We start from the raw sequence: 19,318 nt of genomic DNA, 5'->3' as shown, positions 1-19,318 counted from the left end.
AACCCCTAGTGGTTGGCTAAAGCGGTAAAGGCCTTGGTCTTGGTGGTATGCTCCCTCCAAGTGTAAGTTTCGAATCCTCTTAGGTGCAAACAATTTCTAGGGCAGGGCCATCAGATTGGGAGAACTTCCCCTTGAATTACCCAAAGCCCACTTGCAGGGGACTCCTTACCAAGGGACTGTGCACCCCTAGGATTAATCGGGACTTTGTTCTCAGATAGCCAAAGCCAATAAAAAAAAAAGTACTAAACAAACAATCTTCATTACCTAGTCATTTTATTTTAATTTAAGAATGATGAAACTCTTTTAAACATCAAATGGCATAGTCAACAAAACAATATACCCTAACCTTCACCTCTTTTTTATTGTAATAATTAATACATACTTTTAGACCATAGACTTCTCCTCTTAAACTGAGCCATCATATTTGGAAATTCAATTGTTGGAAGCCCATAATAAATTCAAGACAACCATTATGAGAAAAGACAATAGTTTTTAAATAAATAGTCCAAAGTGGTGCTATTGACTGATCATAACCAAAGAGCAAATATGTAACGGTCATGTGTCCAGTAAAATTTTATATTTCTTGGTAGAAACAGCCCAGTTTTAGCATAGCATATTAATGCTTTTAGATAAAGAGTACATATGCTACCACTACTACACATGCATCATTTCTCGGTACAAAGTTTTTATGGTTGGCCAAACCTATTTCCATCACCTTCCCATGTGTTTTGCCTGCAAACCAATGGCCCCCTTATTGCGCACATAAATAAAAAATTAACATTCATCTATTAGTACATTTAGCAGCCGGCTTGCCAACCTAACATACATTATGCCTGTATGCGTATACAAGTATAACAAATTCACGAGAGAATGACCGCAAATGGTAATAAACTCATCAACCATAGGGGTCAAGAAATGACCAACCTGATCAATAACCTTCTCATCAAATAGTGCTTGAGAACTAAAGATGCTCATGGAAGCCCCCAGACTTACTGAGGATACTGCCATCTCAGGTTCTATGAAAACTTGCTTGTATGACTCAAATGGAAAGTCTACCGAAAGGTAATCCTTATAACAGCTACAAAGGTTAAAGATTATATCAAGAGAAAATGTAAAAGGAAAAAACTATAACTGCAATAACAGGCCAACAACATGACAAGGATGAAAAACCTGAATGCACTATGGAAAAATTCCATAGTATTCCGAAGCTTTGGCATATTTGCAGACAAGCAAATGTGTGATATGAGATTAAATTGGTGATCTGGAAGGATTTCAAATGGTGCCACAGCCAAAGATATCCACTGAGCAGCAACTGGAACATTTAGACTATAGACATATGTCTTCCGAGGGGGATCATCCTTGCTCAGAACCTACAAAATCCAAATGGAAATGTATAAAAAGTTCACTAACAAGGTTGTTACTCATATAAGAGAAGTCATGTGTCAGGGACCAACACACTAGACCATCCATAAGAACCATGAACCTTGAATTCTTATAACAAAAAAAATGGAATAAAGTTCTCAGTTGTTTTGATACTGAGCAATCAAAACGGAAGAATATATTATGCGAAAAACAAAAGCCAAGTGCCTTAAAGTTTTAGCAAAACAGGGATCAAAGCTAACCTTCCGGAGACAGCAAGTTAATTCCTACTACTACTACCTGATGCTTAAGGCAGTAGACTGCAAAAAGCCATTTTTAATTTGCTTATCAAGCACTCAACTCACTTGTCTGCCAATTAAGCAAAACTCAAGCCAGGGTTCAGGAAATAGCTCCCATCTCTTAATTTTTATTGAAGACTATAAACAAACTAACTCACAAAATTTTCTAGATATATATGCTAAATGATTGTGCAATTGTACTTCAGAAATCCCAAGTTTTCCTAAAAAAGGCAATTTTTTCAAAATGGGCAAATTCAAATTTTGTTTGCCTCTACATACATTCTACTTCATGGAACGTTTAACCATGTGTTTTCACAAGCTAGCACATAGAATAAATTGTGTATAATACAGTAAATATGAGGCTCTGTAAATGCCAAAGTATGTACTAAAGAATTCCCAAGTTCTTTTAGAAAAAAAATTCTCATTTCTTTTTTTCTTTTTTTTTTTTTTATATAGGTACTTTTCTCATTTCGTATTACATGGACACGTTTATATTTTGTTGCCTCTACATGCATTCCACTTTGCTGAACCCTTAACCATGTGTTGAATTAACACATGGGACAAACTGTGTAGCATACATTAAATGTGGGGCACAGAAGACTAAAAGGCAGGATAAGCAAGCTGAACCTCTGACCAACCTAGAAAAAGAAAATACTAGGCGTTGAGCGAACTTAACCAACCTTGCATTCGGCTTCTTAATAATATTTGAAACCATTATCAAACTCCTCTGTTTTTTAAGAACAGGTTGAGACACCCAAAAAAGCTGCAATAACTGAGAAAACCAAAAGGAAAAAACAAACCTTAAAAAATGAGTGGAGTAGAGGAAGGAGATATAGCCCAGTGAACCTTCCCCATGTAGGGCTGGCACAGGAGTGGAACTACAACCGTGAGGGGCATTGGGAGAGAGACCCCCTATCCCAACATCATGCCAGAGGGGCCAAATCCACTCTCTGCGGCACAAAACTGGTAGAGGAGTCAAGGGGGTGGATCCTCATTGGCGGTGCCCTCTTTTCTGAGATTTTTTGTTGTTTTTTAAGATTAGTAGGTCTAATGTGGAAATAACAGGCATCTTTCTTAACACTCACAAAACTTGTTTTGGTATGACATGGGATTCTAAGAAGAATTACTTTATAAAATAAAATAGAAAAGACTTTAAGTTATGAATCCAAATACATCTCCTTTTTCCATATTTTGAAGCAAGTTTTTAAACTATTTACAAAGTTATTATAAGCCGGAAAACAAAGTTCTTTATCATAGGTATGCATCAATTAACTTCTTAACCATACGTAGAGAAAAAAACCATCAACTATTGTATGGTTAACAAACAAGGGGGTGAGGATAACCATAAATTGTGATTTTAGGCAGCTAGCCCTACACCCCTTCTTTACATCTCTCGTATGAAAGATAACACCTAGGTCACCTCCATTGCAAAAAACGACCTAAATATCTTTTCTGCCACTTAAAGCTTGGGTGCATATCAATTTCTGGAAACAGCACATTGAATGTGCGAATTTGGTTTTGTGATGCTCTACAAAGAAAATGAATTAGGCTAAAAGAAAGCTATTGCTTTTATTAACGATGACAATTTGCATTCCCTATTGTGTTCTTTACTATATAAAATTTTCGATCACTTGACCAAAATTATTACAGTTTTGTTATGGTTCCTGGGGATAACTTATATATACTCCAATATTACACAGCTTGACCATCCCTTTTCAGATGCTTCAAGAGCATTGTTAATTTAAAGAAAAAACTACATTTTTGTTTAAGGTTTTTTTTTTAATTTTTAATTTTTTTTATAATAAGTAAACGATTATATTGATATGAATAGGCAGAACCCAAGTACACAAGATGGTATACAAAAGGCCACACCTATTTAGGGAGAGGAAATAGAAACAAGAAATTCATGAAAATCGAGGCCACAAAAATCTACAGCTGTGGCCCAAAGAAAGAGTGCTGATAAAAAATAATCTAAATTCTTCTAGTGAGTGCTCCTTGTCTTCAAATGTCCAGTCATTTTGCTCCTTCCATAGACACCACATGATACAAATCGAGACCATTTTCCACACCGCTAGGTTTTGTGGGAAACCTCGTAGATTTATCCAGCTGGCCATGAGCTCTGTCACTGTGGCAAGCATAACCCAAGCTAACTCCATTCTATTTAACACTTCATTCCATAACGTTCCAACAACCTCACAATGCAACAATAAATGATCCACAGTTTCACCATTTTTCCTACACATACAACACCAATATACTATGATCACCTTACGTTTCAGTAGACTATCCGTCGTCAAGATCTTACCTAATATTGCTGTCCATACAAAAAATGCCGCTTTGGGAGAAACCTTGTTTCTTCATATCTTTCTCCATGGGAATTGCGTATTTTGTGATTGTGTAAGAGACTTGTAAAAAGAGCAAACCAAGAATGTACCTTCACCAGTGGGTATCCACCACATCTAGTCTGCTCCTTGGGTTCTTAGCATCATGGTTTTTAGAAGACCAAAGAACTCATCAATACTGCCAACTTCCCAATCTTGGGCGGCTCAGGTGAAATTCACGTTCCATTGCGTATTTTGTTAAGTTTCTTTAGAAGTAAAGATACCTAAATTTTATCAAAAGGAGCACTAGGGCAACCCAAGTATACGAAAGCATACATAGGAGAACACCAAAGACGGAAGAGGAGAACAATAATTCAGAAAATCTAGAAAGGATGAGAAGCGAGTGCTGTTGTGGGCAGTTGTTCACTTCTACCTCCACCCACGCCAACCATCAAACACAAGATTGGGCCTTCTCAAAGATTTGATGGAATGGCCCAGCCCACCCAAGGGCACTTATCATGGCTAGAAACAATACGGATGGTTTTTGTATCCATTAGGAATAATAAGATCAAAGTCCACCTCAGTTGGTGAGCCTAGTGATAGGAGACCATCTAGCTAGGTTCATAGAACAATTGTTGGGTTAAAGAGTTTTTTTGCTGCTGAATGTTACAGCCTAAATGCTAAACTATTGACCCTACTTGCCCAGATGGGTGTTCACCCCAAACTGTTCCCGGACTGCATGCATACATCAATAAGTAACTTTGTGCAACATGGCACATATAATTGAGAGGAATCATAGAGTTTGTGGAATGAGATTCTTGGTAGGATGGGTATAGCGTGGGTGATGCCTAAGCAAGTGATAGATCTACTTGCTTGTTGGAGAGGTGTAGAGGGGAGACAACATCTTGCTGCCATTTGTAAAATGGTTCCTTTGTGTTTGATGTGGAGTTTATGGCTGGAGAGGAATGGGAAGTGTTTTGAAGATAGAGAACGTTCAATGGGAGACATTAAGGAATTTTTCTTTAATACTTTATGTTTGTGGGCTAAGGCTTTCGTAATGAATGGTGAGGAATTTCTGGATTTACTATAGTCTTTTTTGTCATTTTTAGTTAGTGTATGTAGGTATTTCCCCTTGTATACCTCCTGTGTACTTGGGCCATGCCTATTCTTGGTAATAAATCTCCTATTAATTATCAAAAAACTTTCAAAAAAAAAAAATCAACTCAAATCCAAACATCTTTCAGTCTCAAAAGATATATAAAAAAAAAAAAAAAAAAAAAAAAAAAAAAAAAAAAAACTTATCAAAAAAACTTTTTTACTTTTTATCCAATCATTTGCCTAGATTGAAGAGTAAAAACCATGACCAACAAAAACTACCCTAAAAAATTTATTCAAACAACTTTTCAACTCCACCTATCCACTTTCACAAACCCCAATACAAAATATATTTCAAAAAAATTATTTAAAATTTTACTATATACTTTCACAAAAACTAATAAACAATACACCTCAAAAAATTCTAAAAAACTTCAAGCATTCTATAAATTTCTCCTAACCGATCAAAACAATATTCTCTTAACCAAACATACCCTTTAACTTTAGCAACATTTTCTCACTTTCTTCTGTATACTCCATCATTAAGCAAAAAGAAGTGGCCCGCATACCCGACTAATGTTTTGTTAAGTTACACGCTTAGGAATGATAAAATAATTAAGCTTCACCAGTATTCTCTATGTTAGTTTAAATGTAATTTAGCGCTTACAAACACCACATGCCATTATTACAAATAAGCATAACTTGTACATTCTATCAATTCTGAAACATGGTAATATTTTGTATTTTCAAAATGCAAAACTTGTAATATCACTCAGATTATCATTATGGATTACTATAATGGGCCCCAATGAAAGGCCCAAATCACATGACCTATAATCCAAAAGGACTAGTCAATAATACAATTGGAGCCCAATTGGAACCTTATAAAGAGCAAGAACTTCTCCTTCCCAAGTAATGTGGGATCTCATACACTACCTACCCCTATTCTTATCATATGGGTAATCACAATAACATATGCCATCAAGATTGACTGATGTTGCACATGTAAGAAGAGCGAGTACGTTAATCATCTTTTACTTAATTGTGAGACTGCAAGCATACTATGGAGTAATTTCTTCAGTCAATCAGGATTGGCTTGGATCAAGCCTAGAATATTTGTGGATCTTTTCTATTCTTGGAAAGGGTTAAGTAGTAATCCAAAAATTGTTGTAGGGTGGAAATGGTTTTTACTTGCCTCATTTGGTGTATTTGGAAGGAAAGGAACAACTGAATGTTTGAAGACCGCGAGCGAATGTTAGCGAAGCTCTTTTTTTTTTTTCTTTTTTCTTTTTACAAAATACCCTTCTCATGTGGAGTGTTTCTATAAACTTTAATGAGCTAAATTTGCACGATTTTCTTGTATCTTTTTTTTTTCCTTGTAAACTTTATACAATTTTCTAAATACCACGCATCCACCACCTTGGCCACAACACAGGCAACCTGCCCACCCTAGCAGGGGCGGGGGGCAATCTGGGCCGAACCCACCCCCCTCTGCATCCCAGGCCTAGGCTTAAGCCCAAACCAAACCTAAAACCCCCCCCCCAACAATCTCTCTTCCCCCCTCTTTCCTCTCTGTAGCGCTGCCCTCTCTCCCTCTTGCAGTCACCGTGGACCCATGGCAATGGGTTCGCAAAATCATTTTTACTAGTTTAGTTTTGCACTCTTCAAAATCCTTGCTAAGGAAACCTGTTCCCTCTAAAAGCTTGCAAGGCTTTTAGTTGAATCACCATCTTAAATATTGAGTTGCTTCCCAAGGATGTAAGGAGCAACTTAATGTTACTCAATAAGAGGGACGAAAATAGGAGTGTCACCAGAAGACAAAAAAAATCTTATTGTTGATAAACCGCCCTTTTGGGGAAATGAGTTAGTGACAGCCTAAAAGAGCAACATTGTCAATAGTGAATCAATAGGGAATGAGCAAACTTGTCAATACTAAATCAATGGGGGAGTTTTCTAACTTACAAAGATTTTTCTTCGTACTATATTCTCAAGTTTAGTTACCTGTCAAAGACATATTGGAACATCTTCTAACTTTAACAGGGACATTGGACCAGTTGCACCCCTTGGAAGCAAATCCACATTAACATAGAGGGATGACCTACTCTTGTATTTCTAAACCTATTCTCTTGTTTGGAAATAGTTAGTGTTGGTAAAAGCGCGCTAAAGCACAAAGCATGAAGTACCAAGGCTGAAGCACTTCACATATCAAAAGAAAAGCGAATTTACAAAAGCATGCTTTAAGTATGCGCTTTGGCACTTTTGGTGGGAGCTTACAAGACTTTTTTTTTTTTTTTAATCGGTGCTGGTAGGTGAGCTTACAAGACTTTATTGATATTGTATTCTTATGCTTTTAGTTCATAATGAAAATCATTTACATACCATAATAGTACATGTTGTCGTATGGATTTATATGGTTTGAACCCAATATAATAGGCCAAGTTGACTTAACAAATGGATTGATATTGTAGTGCTTATGTTAGCATAGAAGTCAATAGCTACAATTCTTGAGCTTTTTTGGTCTTGGCCTTCTAGGTATATTTGGATTGAACCATGTAATTTAATTTGATTATGATATGAATATAACTTCTTCATAACATATCTATATAAATATATATATATTAAAAAAAGAAAAAAGAAAAGAAAGATGATTATGACTATCAAATATCATACGTGTATATTTAGTAAAGCATAAGACAATTTTTTTTTTTTTTTTTTTTTGTCTTTTTTTATGTCTGTGAACCTTTCCAAGGTAGGGCTCTTCGGACCCACCCCTACAAAGTAAACCCCGGTCTCGTGCACCAAAAGCATAAGACAATTATGGAAAATGTTATGTTTAAATATATGTAACTAGTTTATTACTTAATTCTTTATGTTGCATGACACTAATAAATTGAGCTAATAGGCTAAATATACTACCATTTTGTTTTTAAAATTATTTTAGTTATGTTTTAATGGCTTTTTCATACATCATTTTTAAAATTGTGTGCCTTACTTCAGTCAGGTGCGTGCTTGCACTTTGTGCCCAAGCTCTAGACAACACTTGCACTTAAGTGCATCTAGCGTTTTCAACAACACTTACAATCAAACCAGAGAACAGCTTCCTAATAAAAAAAATTGTCTCATTTTCAATAGTATGTCACAAGATAGCTATTTTCCTCTTGAAATGAAGACTAGTATTGTATAGAGGGATTTTATCTTGATCAAGGGAAATGTCTTATCAAATAACTAGATTATTAGTCAAATCATTAAAGCCCAGTCCCAGGGATGCGTGCGGTGAGCGTGGATTGAACACGCGACCTTCAGATCTTCAATCTAACGCTCTCCCAACTGAGCTATCCCCGCAAAGTATGCATCAATTGGGAAACAAACCCTATTTGTACCATGGAAAAATATCCTGTAAATTTGCATATCTAGTTCAAATATCATTACGGGGCCATTTGAATTCAAAAACTATCTCATCTCATCATTACAATTTTTCTAAATTCTCACACAAAATATAATAAACAATTCAACTTTTTCAAATCTCAAAACAATAATAATATTAAAAAATAATATTCTATCAATATTTTATTCAACTTTCAATTTTCACCTAAAACCATCTCATCTCATCTCAATATCCAAACAAGCCCTACGTTGGCCAAGGTTTGTCAATATGTAAGGTTGGGAACTAGACTCTTATTGAAATAAAAAGGTATAGGTTCAAGAAATGCGTAGAGGAAAAAAACATATTGACCATTATTTAGAACCCAATCCACAATATGGACGTCTATAAAGTGAAAGAAGGCACCATAGCCAACTAGAGCACTACAAAAACATTTTCATTGTATAGACTCAAGTATTTGGAGGTCCAAAAATTCTCAAAGAATGCAAATTTGAAAAAATAAAAACCATGAATTAGCATGCAATGATGCTACTATCCCGATTTTGGAAACTACAAAAAGTTTTCTAGGAAGGAACAGGGAACCAAAAACCCCACCAAAGGTTCCTACTTGTGGTCAACTACCCTAAACAACACACTGTCATCAATCATCTGTTACTAATAAAACAAACTTAACTCCAATAGAAGACAACCAATACACTTGTGAGTTCCTAGATAGTACATTGTTTCACCTCCCAGTCCAAAAAACTCATATCATCTTTTTATATCTTTTATTCAATCTTGGTCTTTTCCAAGTAAGGATGCTGCAGAGTCTAATGGGGATTTGTCTTGCTCTCTCTTAGTTTACCCCTATCCCAGTAGAGATACTTCACAACTGTTGCCTTTTTCCTCCACTTTTCCTACTAAATAAGGGTTTTCTTTTATACTTCTTGAGTACTTGGGCTGTGCTCCTCTGTAATTTTTAATAGGATTACATTATTAAAAAAAAAAAAAAAAAAAAGATTTCTTTCTCCTTGTGATTAAAGTAGCAATTTTATTTTCATCCAAAAATCTCTGTGCAACCGCATAAGAGAATGAGAGCATATAAAGGTCATTAATACCAAACATGAGTCTTTTGATTCATTTAGCTCCAAAAAGTGATTTCCCCCACATATTCTTCAGGACAGCATGGAGCAACATTGATTTTAATACAGGTATTCTAATTAAATCAACCAATAAGTTCCTCTATAAGTTAAAAACATGGGGACAGGTTACTGAGTGTACTGTAAGGGAAAAGAATATGCAAGTAATAATATATTAAGAATGGGAAATTGTATACAAGGTATTCGTTCAAATGCACAGTATGGTCTAATAATGTAAAATATAGCAAGAATCAAGATATTCTATATGCAGCTTGCATGGAAATGCTCATAATCCTAGCACTGACACAAAAAATATCAAGTATCCCACCTGGTATTGCAAGTTTCCATTGCTGACAGCCACAAGATTCTGGGCAACCGTAAACTCCATATCATAGCTGAACATGAATCATGAAAGCCACAATTATAAAGAGTATGAACTGTGACATGGCAATTGGAAAAAAATTGCCAAGAAAAGCATGCACATACACTGTCAGTCATATAACCAAACCATTCATACCAGCAGCGCTGTGAACTGTCATCAATACAAGGGAACCAGCACCGCGCACGCCTTATCTGGTTATCAGTATGTAGCACATTATCCTTGAAGTGAATCCCTGTCTCAGCCTTCTCTACCCAATAATCAATACGAATCACTCTCGCATTCTGCAGCCAACACAAACCAACATGAGAAAGCATAAAAACGTAAACCTCACTACAGCCTACCTTGCACTATCAAGCCACACCACTCATTTTATTATTTTAAGTGTAAAAAACAAATGATTAAAATATAGGTTCAACCTTAAAGCTCTCCGGATGCATGCCCATCCTGCTCAGCCACTAAATTATCTGGTTTTGTGTCTGGTGTAAGTTTCAATTTCTTATGTGTTGCATGGGTAGCATTAGTACTCTGATCTAGCTATGGATACAAGATGTGCCACCCAAAAACAGGCCAACCGGAATACATAGGTCAAACTAATACTATATCAGATTAGCCATTCAAGTCCACATTGGTCAAACTAATACTGATAAGTTCTTGATCTTCTGCAAAATTTCTACCCAAAACGTAGAAAATGAATGCATTTGATACAGAAGAATGTACATACATAGATATAAACTACAAGATAAATGTGAGTTAAGCACAACAAAAAAAATTCAATCAATGACTAAACATAAGCCCGCATTTAAAACCCATTTTCCGTGACGGGTCTTGAACACAGATAGAAATTACCTGTTGCTTGGCCTCTGTGGACGAATGAAAACCGTTCTCCGTGACGGGCTGCTGTTCACTCCCGTTCTTAAAACCCTTACAGCAATTAATCAACAGATTCGGGACCAATTCCCTTTCGAGAGCCGTTATATATGCAGACGCCGCTGCGTCCGCGGCCGAACTCGGCGTTAAGACCGCACTCAACCCCTTTTCGCTCTCCTCGTGATACTGATGCGGGTAGTACTCGAATTCAGCCACCTCTCCGTCGACCAAAACACTCCCAATCCCCAAATTCTCCGCGTGTAACCCTACAATACCAATCTCTGGAACAGCAATTTCCAACTCCGTATGCCTGAAAACCCCAAAAGAGAACAAACAAAAAACATAATTTTCCTTGTGCATATATATGCGTGTGCTAATAAAGAAAGAGGTGATATATGGGGGCGTGGCGGACCCGTAGATTCGGCGCCTATCGATGTCGATGGATAGGCAGAGCTTTTGATGGCGGACTAGGGCTCCCGAATTTTCAGGCTTGGCGTCGTCGTTTTTGGGCTTGCGAGGCTTCGCCATGGCTATCTGGAGTGCGAGGAGAGCTTTAGGCTGTGCATTTGGCTCAGTTCGCTGGAGGGGGAGGGTTTTTTTATATAGGACTACTCGGCCCTCTGCTCAGTCTGGTGTTAGGTCTCGCCCATTTAGCGAGCAGAGATTGCCGTTTTGGCGTCACGCTCCTCAGCGGCTTCGATCCAACGGTGGTCGTTAATTCTAGCAACTTGTGTTTTTAGATTTTTTTCAAACTTAACTATTTACAAAATTTAAGTATGTTTGGTTTCACAAATATTCTCAACTTATTTTATATCATCTCAATATTTAAATATAAATAAGTTTTAATTTCAACATTTCAATTTTTTCATCTAATCATTATATAATTATTACAACTTTTCTAAACTTTCAAATAAAACACAAAAAATAATTTATAAATTCAAAAATAAAAATTATATTAAAAAATTATATTATAACAATATTTTAACTTTATAATATTTTTATTCAAATTTTTCTCTCTTCTTTTTCAAAATTTCATAAAACATCTTAACTCAAATAATTTTATTACTATTCACAAACTATATCACTATTACAAAAATTTATCATATCTATCTCATCTCATCTATATAACTAAACAATGTCTAAAAATGTCTCGTTTGGATGTTGATCTGAGTTGAGATGAATTGAGTTTTTTATTAATAGTAATGAGTTGAAATAGTGTAATGAGTTTTTTAGGACTCACTTAAGATGAGTTTAGATCTATTTGGATGTTAAGATAAATTTAAATATATTTATAGGAAATTGAAAAAAGTTATGGGTCCCGCATGTAAAGAGGTGTTAAGTTAAAAAATATTGTAAATCTCCGTGTAAATATTTTTAAGTTAAAATAAGTTTAGTGATTTGAAAGTTGGATATTTAGATATTAGACTCGGCTCAAAATTAAACTGACCTGAATTGATCTCAATTTAAACCAAAAAAAAAAAAATGAATTGTTTAGAGGTAGGCTATGTATATTTCTTGAGCAATTATAAGGTACTTCTAACCTTCTAGGGTACACACATTACTCTTGTCTCATTACAATATATCATGCCAATTAAAAATAAATATTTGGTTTATATTCTTCTAAAACAAAATTATACATTTGTTTAAAAAATGAATGAACAAAATTGTTTTAAGTGAAAAATTAAAATTTTCTGATCAATTTTCCAGTTTTGTTCATTCATTTTTCAATAGATGTATTTAGTAAATTTTTACAAGATGTAAATCAAACCCTAAAATTAAGGAAAAATATAGTTGCAAGTACAATTGTGCACTAATCTGTGCACCAATGTGATGTGATTGGTTAAAAAGTAGATTTTATTGAAAACAATGTTAATTTAAATTTTAAATATGAATAAATCAGTATTGGTATACAGATTAGTGCGCGACTGTACTTGTATGTAGCAAAACTCTAAAATTAAAGTTTACCTCAATTTTAATTTCATTGCATGTTGATGTAAGAGTATCACATTATCTTATTAAAATAAAAAGAATATCATATCATCTACATTTCGAGAGAAAATCCTCTATTTATACATTCATATTTAATATTTCTACGAATTAATTCGAATAGCTATAAATATTAACTATCACACTTTAAATAATTCTCTATTTTATTTTAGAACATGGAGCTTGGATAGGAATCGTGGGAGAGGGGATTCAAATCCTTTACAAAGAACAAGAATCACTCAAAATAAAAATAAAGAAGAACAAGAACAAGTATCACTAGTGATTGTGCTAAAGTCGCAATCCAATTCAACTGTATATTTGGATCGTCATTCAAGGTCATTAAGAGCATTTGTCTTGGAATAACCAAATTCTAATCTTTGTAAATATTTGCATCACTTGTCTCAAAAATGCCTGCATTGGATTAGCTAAATATATAATTTTATGACTTTAAGTTACAGTAATTTCCTCTCATTGGTCTTATTTGGCCTATATTGTTCATAGATCTAATGAATATTTTACTAAAAGAATAAATTTTGCCAATTGTCATCTCTCCTCTTTCCCTCGTATTTCCCTCCTATGGCCCAAGCCCCCTTCTCTTCCTTCTCCTTGGTTCTCGTCTTCCCTCGAGTAGAGGATCTTTAGTTGGCCGTTTTATGGTCTCTGGTTGTCGTAATCCCTAATATGTGTGACGAAATACCCCATCTTTAAGGTGAGGATTTTCTATAAATTACAGATTTGGACTTCTACAATAATCTCCTACAAATTTCCTTATAAATACCCCCTCTTTAGGGTAACATTTCCTTATAAAGTGTGTTTTCATTTCTTTCAATCTGCTAGTGTTGGAGAATGGCATGATGAATAGAAGATGTTTCCCTATCGGTTTGATTGTCATGATGATGGCATCTCTAAGTATTAACTCTATATAATCATTATCGTAATGGTCATTAATATGTTATCAAGAAAACAACGTTCTAGTTTCTAACGTTGTTGTGCTAATTGTTTGCTAGAGTGATTTGGTGTTCTTTTTTTTGATGAAATAGATCTTAACTCGTGGTATGACCCATTATGGTATGTTATTAGGAAAAGTGGAAAACAATGTTTCATCTTCTAATACTAGCTACAAGTGTGCCCCGTTAAGCAACTAAGTTTATCTTATGTGAATTGGAGTTGGTATAGGAGGGTTCTATCCTCCTTGGACAATAACATAGAAGGCCTCTAAATCTCTTGATATCAAGATTTATTTTGTGGTTACCGAAATGGAAGCTGGTTGTATTTTTTTTTTTTTAATTTATCAATGACTAAGTTTGTGAATTCAGTTAGATATTGGAAAATTTGTATTGCTAGAATTTTTATTTTACCATCTGCCTTGTAAAGTTGTAATGCATGACCCAAATTTTTCTCTCAATCTTTTTTGTCTATTAGCAAGCATGTCAACTTTGTTTTCCAAATTTGAAATATACGTGCTCCCTTCTGCACTCTTATATTGATTGCTTTTAAAATAGAGAATTTGTCAAACTTTGATTGTTGCTCATTGATATTTGTAGGATGATTTGAAAAAGACGTGGCCGTGCAAAAGGTGTGAGACTATGAGTGCAAAATTAAGGGTTGTCACACTAGCATTTAATGTCTCTAGCAAGTGAATGAAACTTGTGGTGGATTTTATTTGTGCCCCAGTGTCCCTATTGCTGTTGTGAAATTGTGGAAAGTACTTTAATTGTGGAATGCTATTGTGAATTACTGGGCAATGTGGAATTACTGTTGTTTCCATTGTGAAATGTTGTTGTTGAATTAGATGTAAATTTAGCTACTGGTGGTTACTGATTGGTGCAATTAGATGTTGTAATTTTATTATCTCTAGTATGGAAGAATTGTTTTGTTTAATTATATAGTTTGTCTCTACCAATTTTATATTTTTAATTAATAATCAAATTATAATTAACATATGATTGGAAGAATTGCAAAATATGATAAAAATAAATTAGAAAAAAATATTATTATTAACTTAATAATATTTTTTTATTATTTTAGCTAATAGACGGATAATCTAATGTGGGAATGGGTTTTGAGTGAAATAACCAAATGCAATCATGTGATATTATGCAAATTATGACTTTGCATTTGCATAATCCAATGCCAATGCTATAAGAAATGGATAAAATAATAGAACCCATAGTCTACAACAAACTATAGAGTAACCCACACCCTAAATTCTTGTTTAGAAAGACATTTTGCAATTAATACAAAAGTGGCCAAATTAGAACAACCAATACTATTTATCAATTTTATATTTAAAGAAAGAGAATATTTTAAAATTATTAGCTAAAATAAATTATTAGCTAAAATAAATAAAGTAACTCTTTTAACAATTTTAGATAGAAAATTAGACAGACCATAGAAAATTATCTAAGAACAATATCTGAAGAGCTACAATAGAACTTTGATTAATTTTATTACATCTATTACATTCCAAAGCAAGCTTAGCCTAATTTCTCTTTTTTATTGTTTAGGCATAAGCTTACCCTATTCTAAATTATCAATAATGATCACTTGTTGCATATTTCAATGATATATTGGATTAACAATTTCATGCTTAGATGGAAGAGCCTTCTTCTTCAATTGCACTCTTGACCATATCCCCAAACTCTTTAGCTCTCTTTCTTCTATCTTGTCCTTCGTGATCTCCTTCATCCATCAACTAATCTATTGCCATTTTAACTTGTTCCCTCTTCACCACCACCCCATACTTCTCTTCCTGTCCCCAGTTCACAACAAATTTGGCCCCCATAGGCACACCAATCTTCAACACTTGCAAAACAAACTTCTCACTGTAAAATTGCTCAGCAAATAGTGGCTATGTTATCATTGGCAAGCCTGCACATATCCCTTCAAGTAATGAGTTCCATCCACAATGTGTTAAAAACCCTCACACTATTGAATGTGACAAAATAAACAATTGCGAAGCCCAACCTTTAATGACAAGCCCTCTCCCTTTGACCTTTTCCTCAAACTTTTCTTCTAAAATCCATTTCTCAAGCTCAACTAATCTGTCTCCTGATCTTATCACCCAAATGAAAGGTCAGTTTGATGCTTCTAAGCCTAATCCAATCTCTATCAATTGTGCAGATGTCAAGCGACTAAGGCTTCCCGAACAAGCGTAGACTACAGAAGCTTGTCTCCACGAATCAAGCCAAATCAGACATTGGTTTTCATCAATAGAAGATTTGTCACCTCTAGCAGTCTTATTTAGGTTGTTTTGGTTGGTTTATGACACCAGCCCTATACACCAAACTGTCTCCTCTGACCTTTCGGTATTCTCTAACATATGCTATTTCTAATTCCTTGAAAGAGTTGACTATAACCCCATATGCTGCTACTTCATCCTCTCTAATTTCTTTGTGAGTACTCGCTGTGTTGGAGGGGACAATATTGACAGAATTAGGTAGTTGGGATTTAATTAGCTCAATTCTATCATGCAAACTAGGCACAACAAAGGGCTTCGACTCGGACACATGCTCACAAACCTTGGATGTGATAATGTTGTGTGTACACAAGAGAGCAAAACAACTAGTACCATAAAAAACATTTTGGGAATATGAAACTTATAGGTTGTGCTGTCAACCTAGGCAAGATATTTGTCAGAAACGATGTAGTTTGGAGGAGGCTTTACCTCGTCTAGAAGTTGCTCCGCTGGTTGTTGCAGCATGTTAATGCTTGTCAAGAGATTTTTTTAACACGTCTTTTGAGGGGAGGGTGTCCATGCTTTCACATTCTTCAAGCAACCCAACTTCAAAGCTTGGAAATTGGACTTTGAGAAGCTGGATATGGAGCTCGGATTGGGTGGCCTGATCTATGACTAGTTTAGCTCAAGCACCATTGATGAGGGTGGTGATTATGGTGACGCTCACACCATGCTGTGCTAGTAACTTGGCCATGTCCTTCATGGGGATCTGGTGGCCTTGGGATAGGTGAGGGATCAAAACAAATTGAAGGTTTTGGCTTTAAAGAGCGATTAGATTTGAGTTTAGTGGAGACTAAATGATGAGAGAATAAGCAGTATAGTTTGACAGTAATGCATTTATTTATATACTAGTAAGATGTTACGTACCTGAGGCACTAATACCCAGTTGAAAGTACTATTACATTTTATTAAGATAAAAATAAAATAAAAAATGTGAAATTATGGAACACATAATAAATCAGGTTTATGTAGTCATCTTGCATGGAAAACTAAATTGGTGGTGTGGGACTTTAGACCATTTTTATGCTTATTGTATGTGTTGGGTTAGAAGTTAATGGGAAATGATGGATTCCCCATCCCTTTCTTGGAACTCAGAAGTTGTTTCACCATATGCTTTAGCTCTTTTGGGAATACTAAAGCATATCAACAACCTTCTGTTTGCAAGCAGGACTCATATCTACCCTAACAATAATGGCAACAATGTCATCTCTAGTTGTAGCTCCAAGCAAGTGTCAATGTTGTTGCAAATTACCAAAACCCACTTAGCTAAACAGATGAAGTCTCCATCACACTACAAAACTCCAAGGAGTTCTTCAAAAGGATGGTGATCTTGATTAGCATGAAAAGAAATGCACTTATCTTTAAAAAGTAAAAATTATTAAAATACCAAAAATTTCGGATGCAACTTAGTTGTTGGATATTTGTTTTTATTATCTTCACAAACGAATATAAGAAAAAATAAAGTCAATGGATCCAGAAATTCTGAATGAGATTTCATCCATAAACCAAATTTTACACGAAACGAAAATGGAGAGGACAGATCTAGACAATGGAGAACAAGAAAATGGGCTAAACTAAAATTTCAAACTAGCTACAAAGAGCACACTATATTTGATAATAGAATGCTGAATCTATTATCAAATATAGTTTTGATCTTAGTTTTCATTTATGGATCTCTCGAAATCTATGTCAAACATTATATTTAATGTCATCTTAAATATAAAATAAACAACGTGAGTTACAAAATGAGTTATATAATATATGTTGTCTATTTGGTACCATTCAGAAATTTACTATCTAGAATTGATATAAACTACAAAAAATCTCAATAAGGTATTTACTTTAAATATAACCTAGAAGGAAATATGAACGGTAAAGAAAATCTGAATGTTGTTCTTTCGATTATTAGACGTATTTGTTGGGTTTTAAACTCTATATAACCTAGGATTTGGTCTAAGGGTTTACTTTCTTTTAAAAATAGAATAAAGTAGAAATTAAAATTGGCTTTTGTTTGGATGTGTGCAGTGGTTCAAACAATAAACTTTCTTCCTTCTGCTTTGACATGGAAGGTGGATTTTAGAAACCTAATTCCATTTGGGAAGGAAAAATCAATCTCAAAGAGTAATTGATAAGAAAGTCCAACCAACATTTTAAGTTCAATAAAAATTTATGTACTTAAAATTTAAACAATTATCTTATGACAGGAGGGTCATTATGATCCAATAACACAGTATGTCTTCAACTAATTTTACACTCATAATTCAAAACATATCTATTTTATCATGACCAACAACAATAGTCATAGATCCAAAGCTTTGAGATTCACCACGAGGTCTAGAACTCCCACTTCGACCCCACCTCCCACAATGACTTCTTGGAACAAATGCTCTCCATCATCCATCCTCTTTCCTGTTCCTAGTCCGAACTCAACCTCGCTAGGACCCCCACCAATTCCCCATTTTCCAGTAATTAAGGAGGAAGAACATACTTCTACATTAAAATTAAAATTCAATACTAAGAGAAGGATCATGTAAACATGAAAACCAAAATAGACAGCACAAAAAATTGAAATAGATAGTAACAGAAATTGTAAAATCAGCAATGAGTTCTTTTGTCTCTCAGATTCTTCAAGTTTTTAACCTTTTTCCCTTGATTTCTTAATGAATTATAGCTATAAAACATCCAAAAGTAATTGCTAATGGATGCAACAATACCAAGTCTTTGGGAGTGTTGGAGTACTCTCATTGCTTCAAAATAAATCAATTATAGTCAAGCAAATATTTAAAAGAGAGAAGAACAAAATCAAATATTGCTTGAACCATTCACAATCAAAAAAGATTTTATATATTATTATCCATGTATGCATTTCACCCCTTTCTAGGTGACAAAAAGTTACATCCATGCTAGTTACATGACTTGAATATCCTATTTGATGCAATGAGTTCGGGTATGCCAATTAGATGTTCAACTTTTGCACATTGATGTATTTCTAATACTAAACTCCATTTGGCTCTACCAATCACCATGGATGATGTTCCAGGCAATCCATCTGTATTAAGTCATGCATATCACAAATTCATAGATTTCAACTATGTTAGATATGATATATTAATGATCAATACCTATACCACTTTTGTACTAATTCATAATTTAAATATAGACTATCATTCTTTAAACATGGGCAATAACAAGCGGAAGAGGAATTATTAAGCCACTTCCATCTTTCATCCCCGACAATATTCAAATTGGAAATCCCAATGTCAATTTATCC

General features: G+C 34.6%; 1 protein-coding gene and 2 non-coding genes across 5 annotated transcripts in view; 1 reads left to right on the top strand and 2 right to left on the bottom strand.

Moving 5' to 3' along the window:
* Positions 1 to 11,464, bottom strand: part of LOC122296385 (transcription initiation factor TFIID subunit 2) — a 58,477-nt gene extending 47,013 nt beyond the window's left edge. For 2 of the 3 annotated variants that reach the window (XM_043106017.1, XM_043106018.1), the window contains exons 1-6: positions 11,236 to 11,464; positions 10,803 to 11,133; positions 10,092 to 10,237; positions 9,903 to 9,969; positions 1,171 to 1,370; positions 925 to 1,078 (exon numbers count right to left, since the gene is read on the bottom strand). In XM_043106017.1, coding sequence (XP_042961951.1) covers positions 925 to 1,078; positions 1,171 to 1,370; positions 9,903 to 9,969; positions 10,092 to 10,237; positions 10,803 to 11,133; positions 11,236 to 11,351 — 1,014 coding nt within the window. In that variant the 5' untranslated portion in view covers positions 11,352 to 11,464. Of the gene's footprint in view, positions 1 to 924; positions 1,079 to 1,170; positions 1,371 to 9,902; positions 9,970 to 10,060; positions 10,238 to 10,802; positions 11,134 to 11,235 lie in introns of those variants that run through there. The other variant, XM_043106019.1, reaches the window with a different exon arrangement.
* TRNAF-GAA lies at positions 8,344 to 8,416 on the bottom strand. The gene has a single exon. It is a non-coding gene; the product is annotated as a tRNA-Phe (tRNA).
* Positions 11,465 to 13,653: 2,189 nt separating the features above from the next.
* LOC122298044 lies at positions 13,654 to 13,741 on the top strand. Its single transcript, XR_006239100.1, has one exon. It is a non-coding gene; the product is annotated as a small nucleolar RNA Z102/R77 (small nucleolar RNA).
* The last annotated feature ends 5,577 nt before the right edge of the window (positions 13,742 to 19,318 follow it).

This window comes from Carya illinoinensis, chromosome 15 (assembly GCF_018687715.1).
Source record: "Carya illinoinensis cultivar Pawnee chromosome 15, C.illinoinensisPawnee_v1, whole genome shotgun sequence".
In the NCBI taxonomy this organism is placed as follows: domain Eukaryota; kingdom Viridiplantae; phylum Streptophyta; class Magnoliopsida; order Fagales; family Juglandaceae; genus Carya; species Carya illinoinensis.
This window is presented reverse-complemented; position numbering and strand designations above follow the sequence as displayed.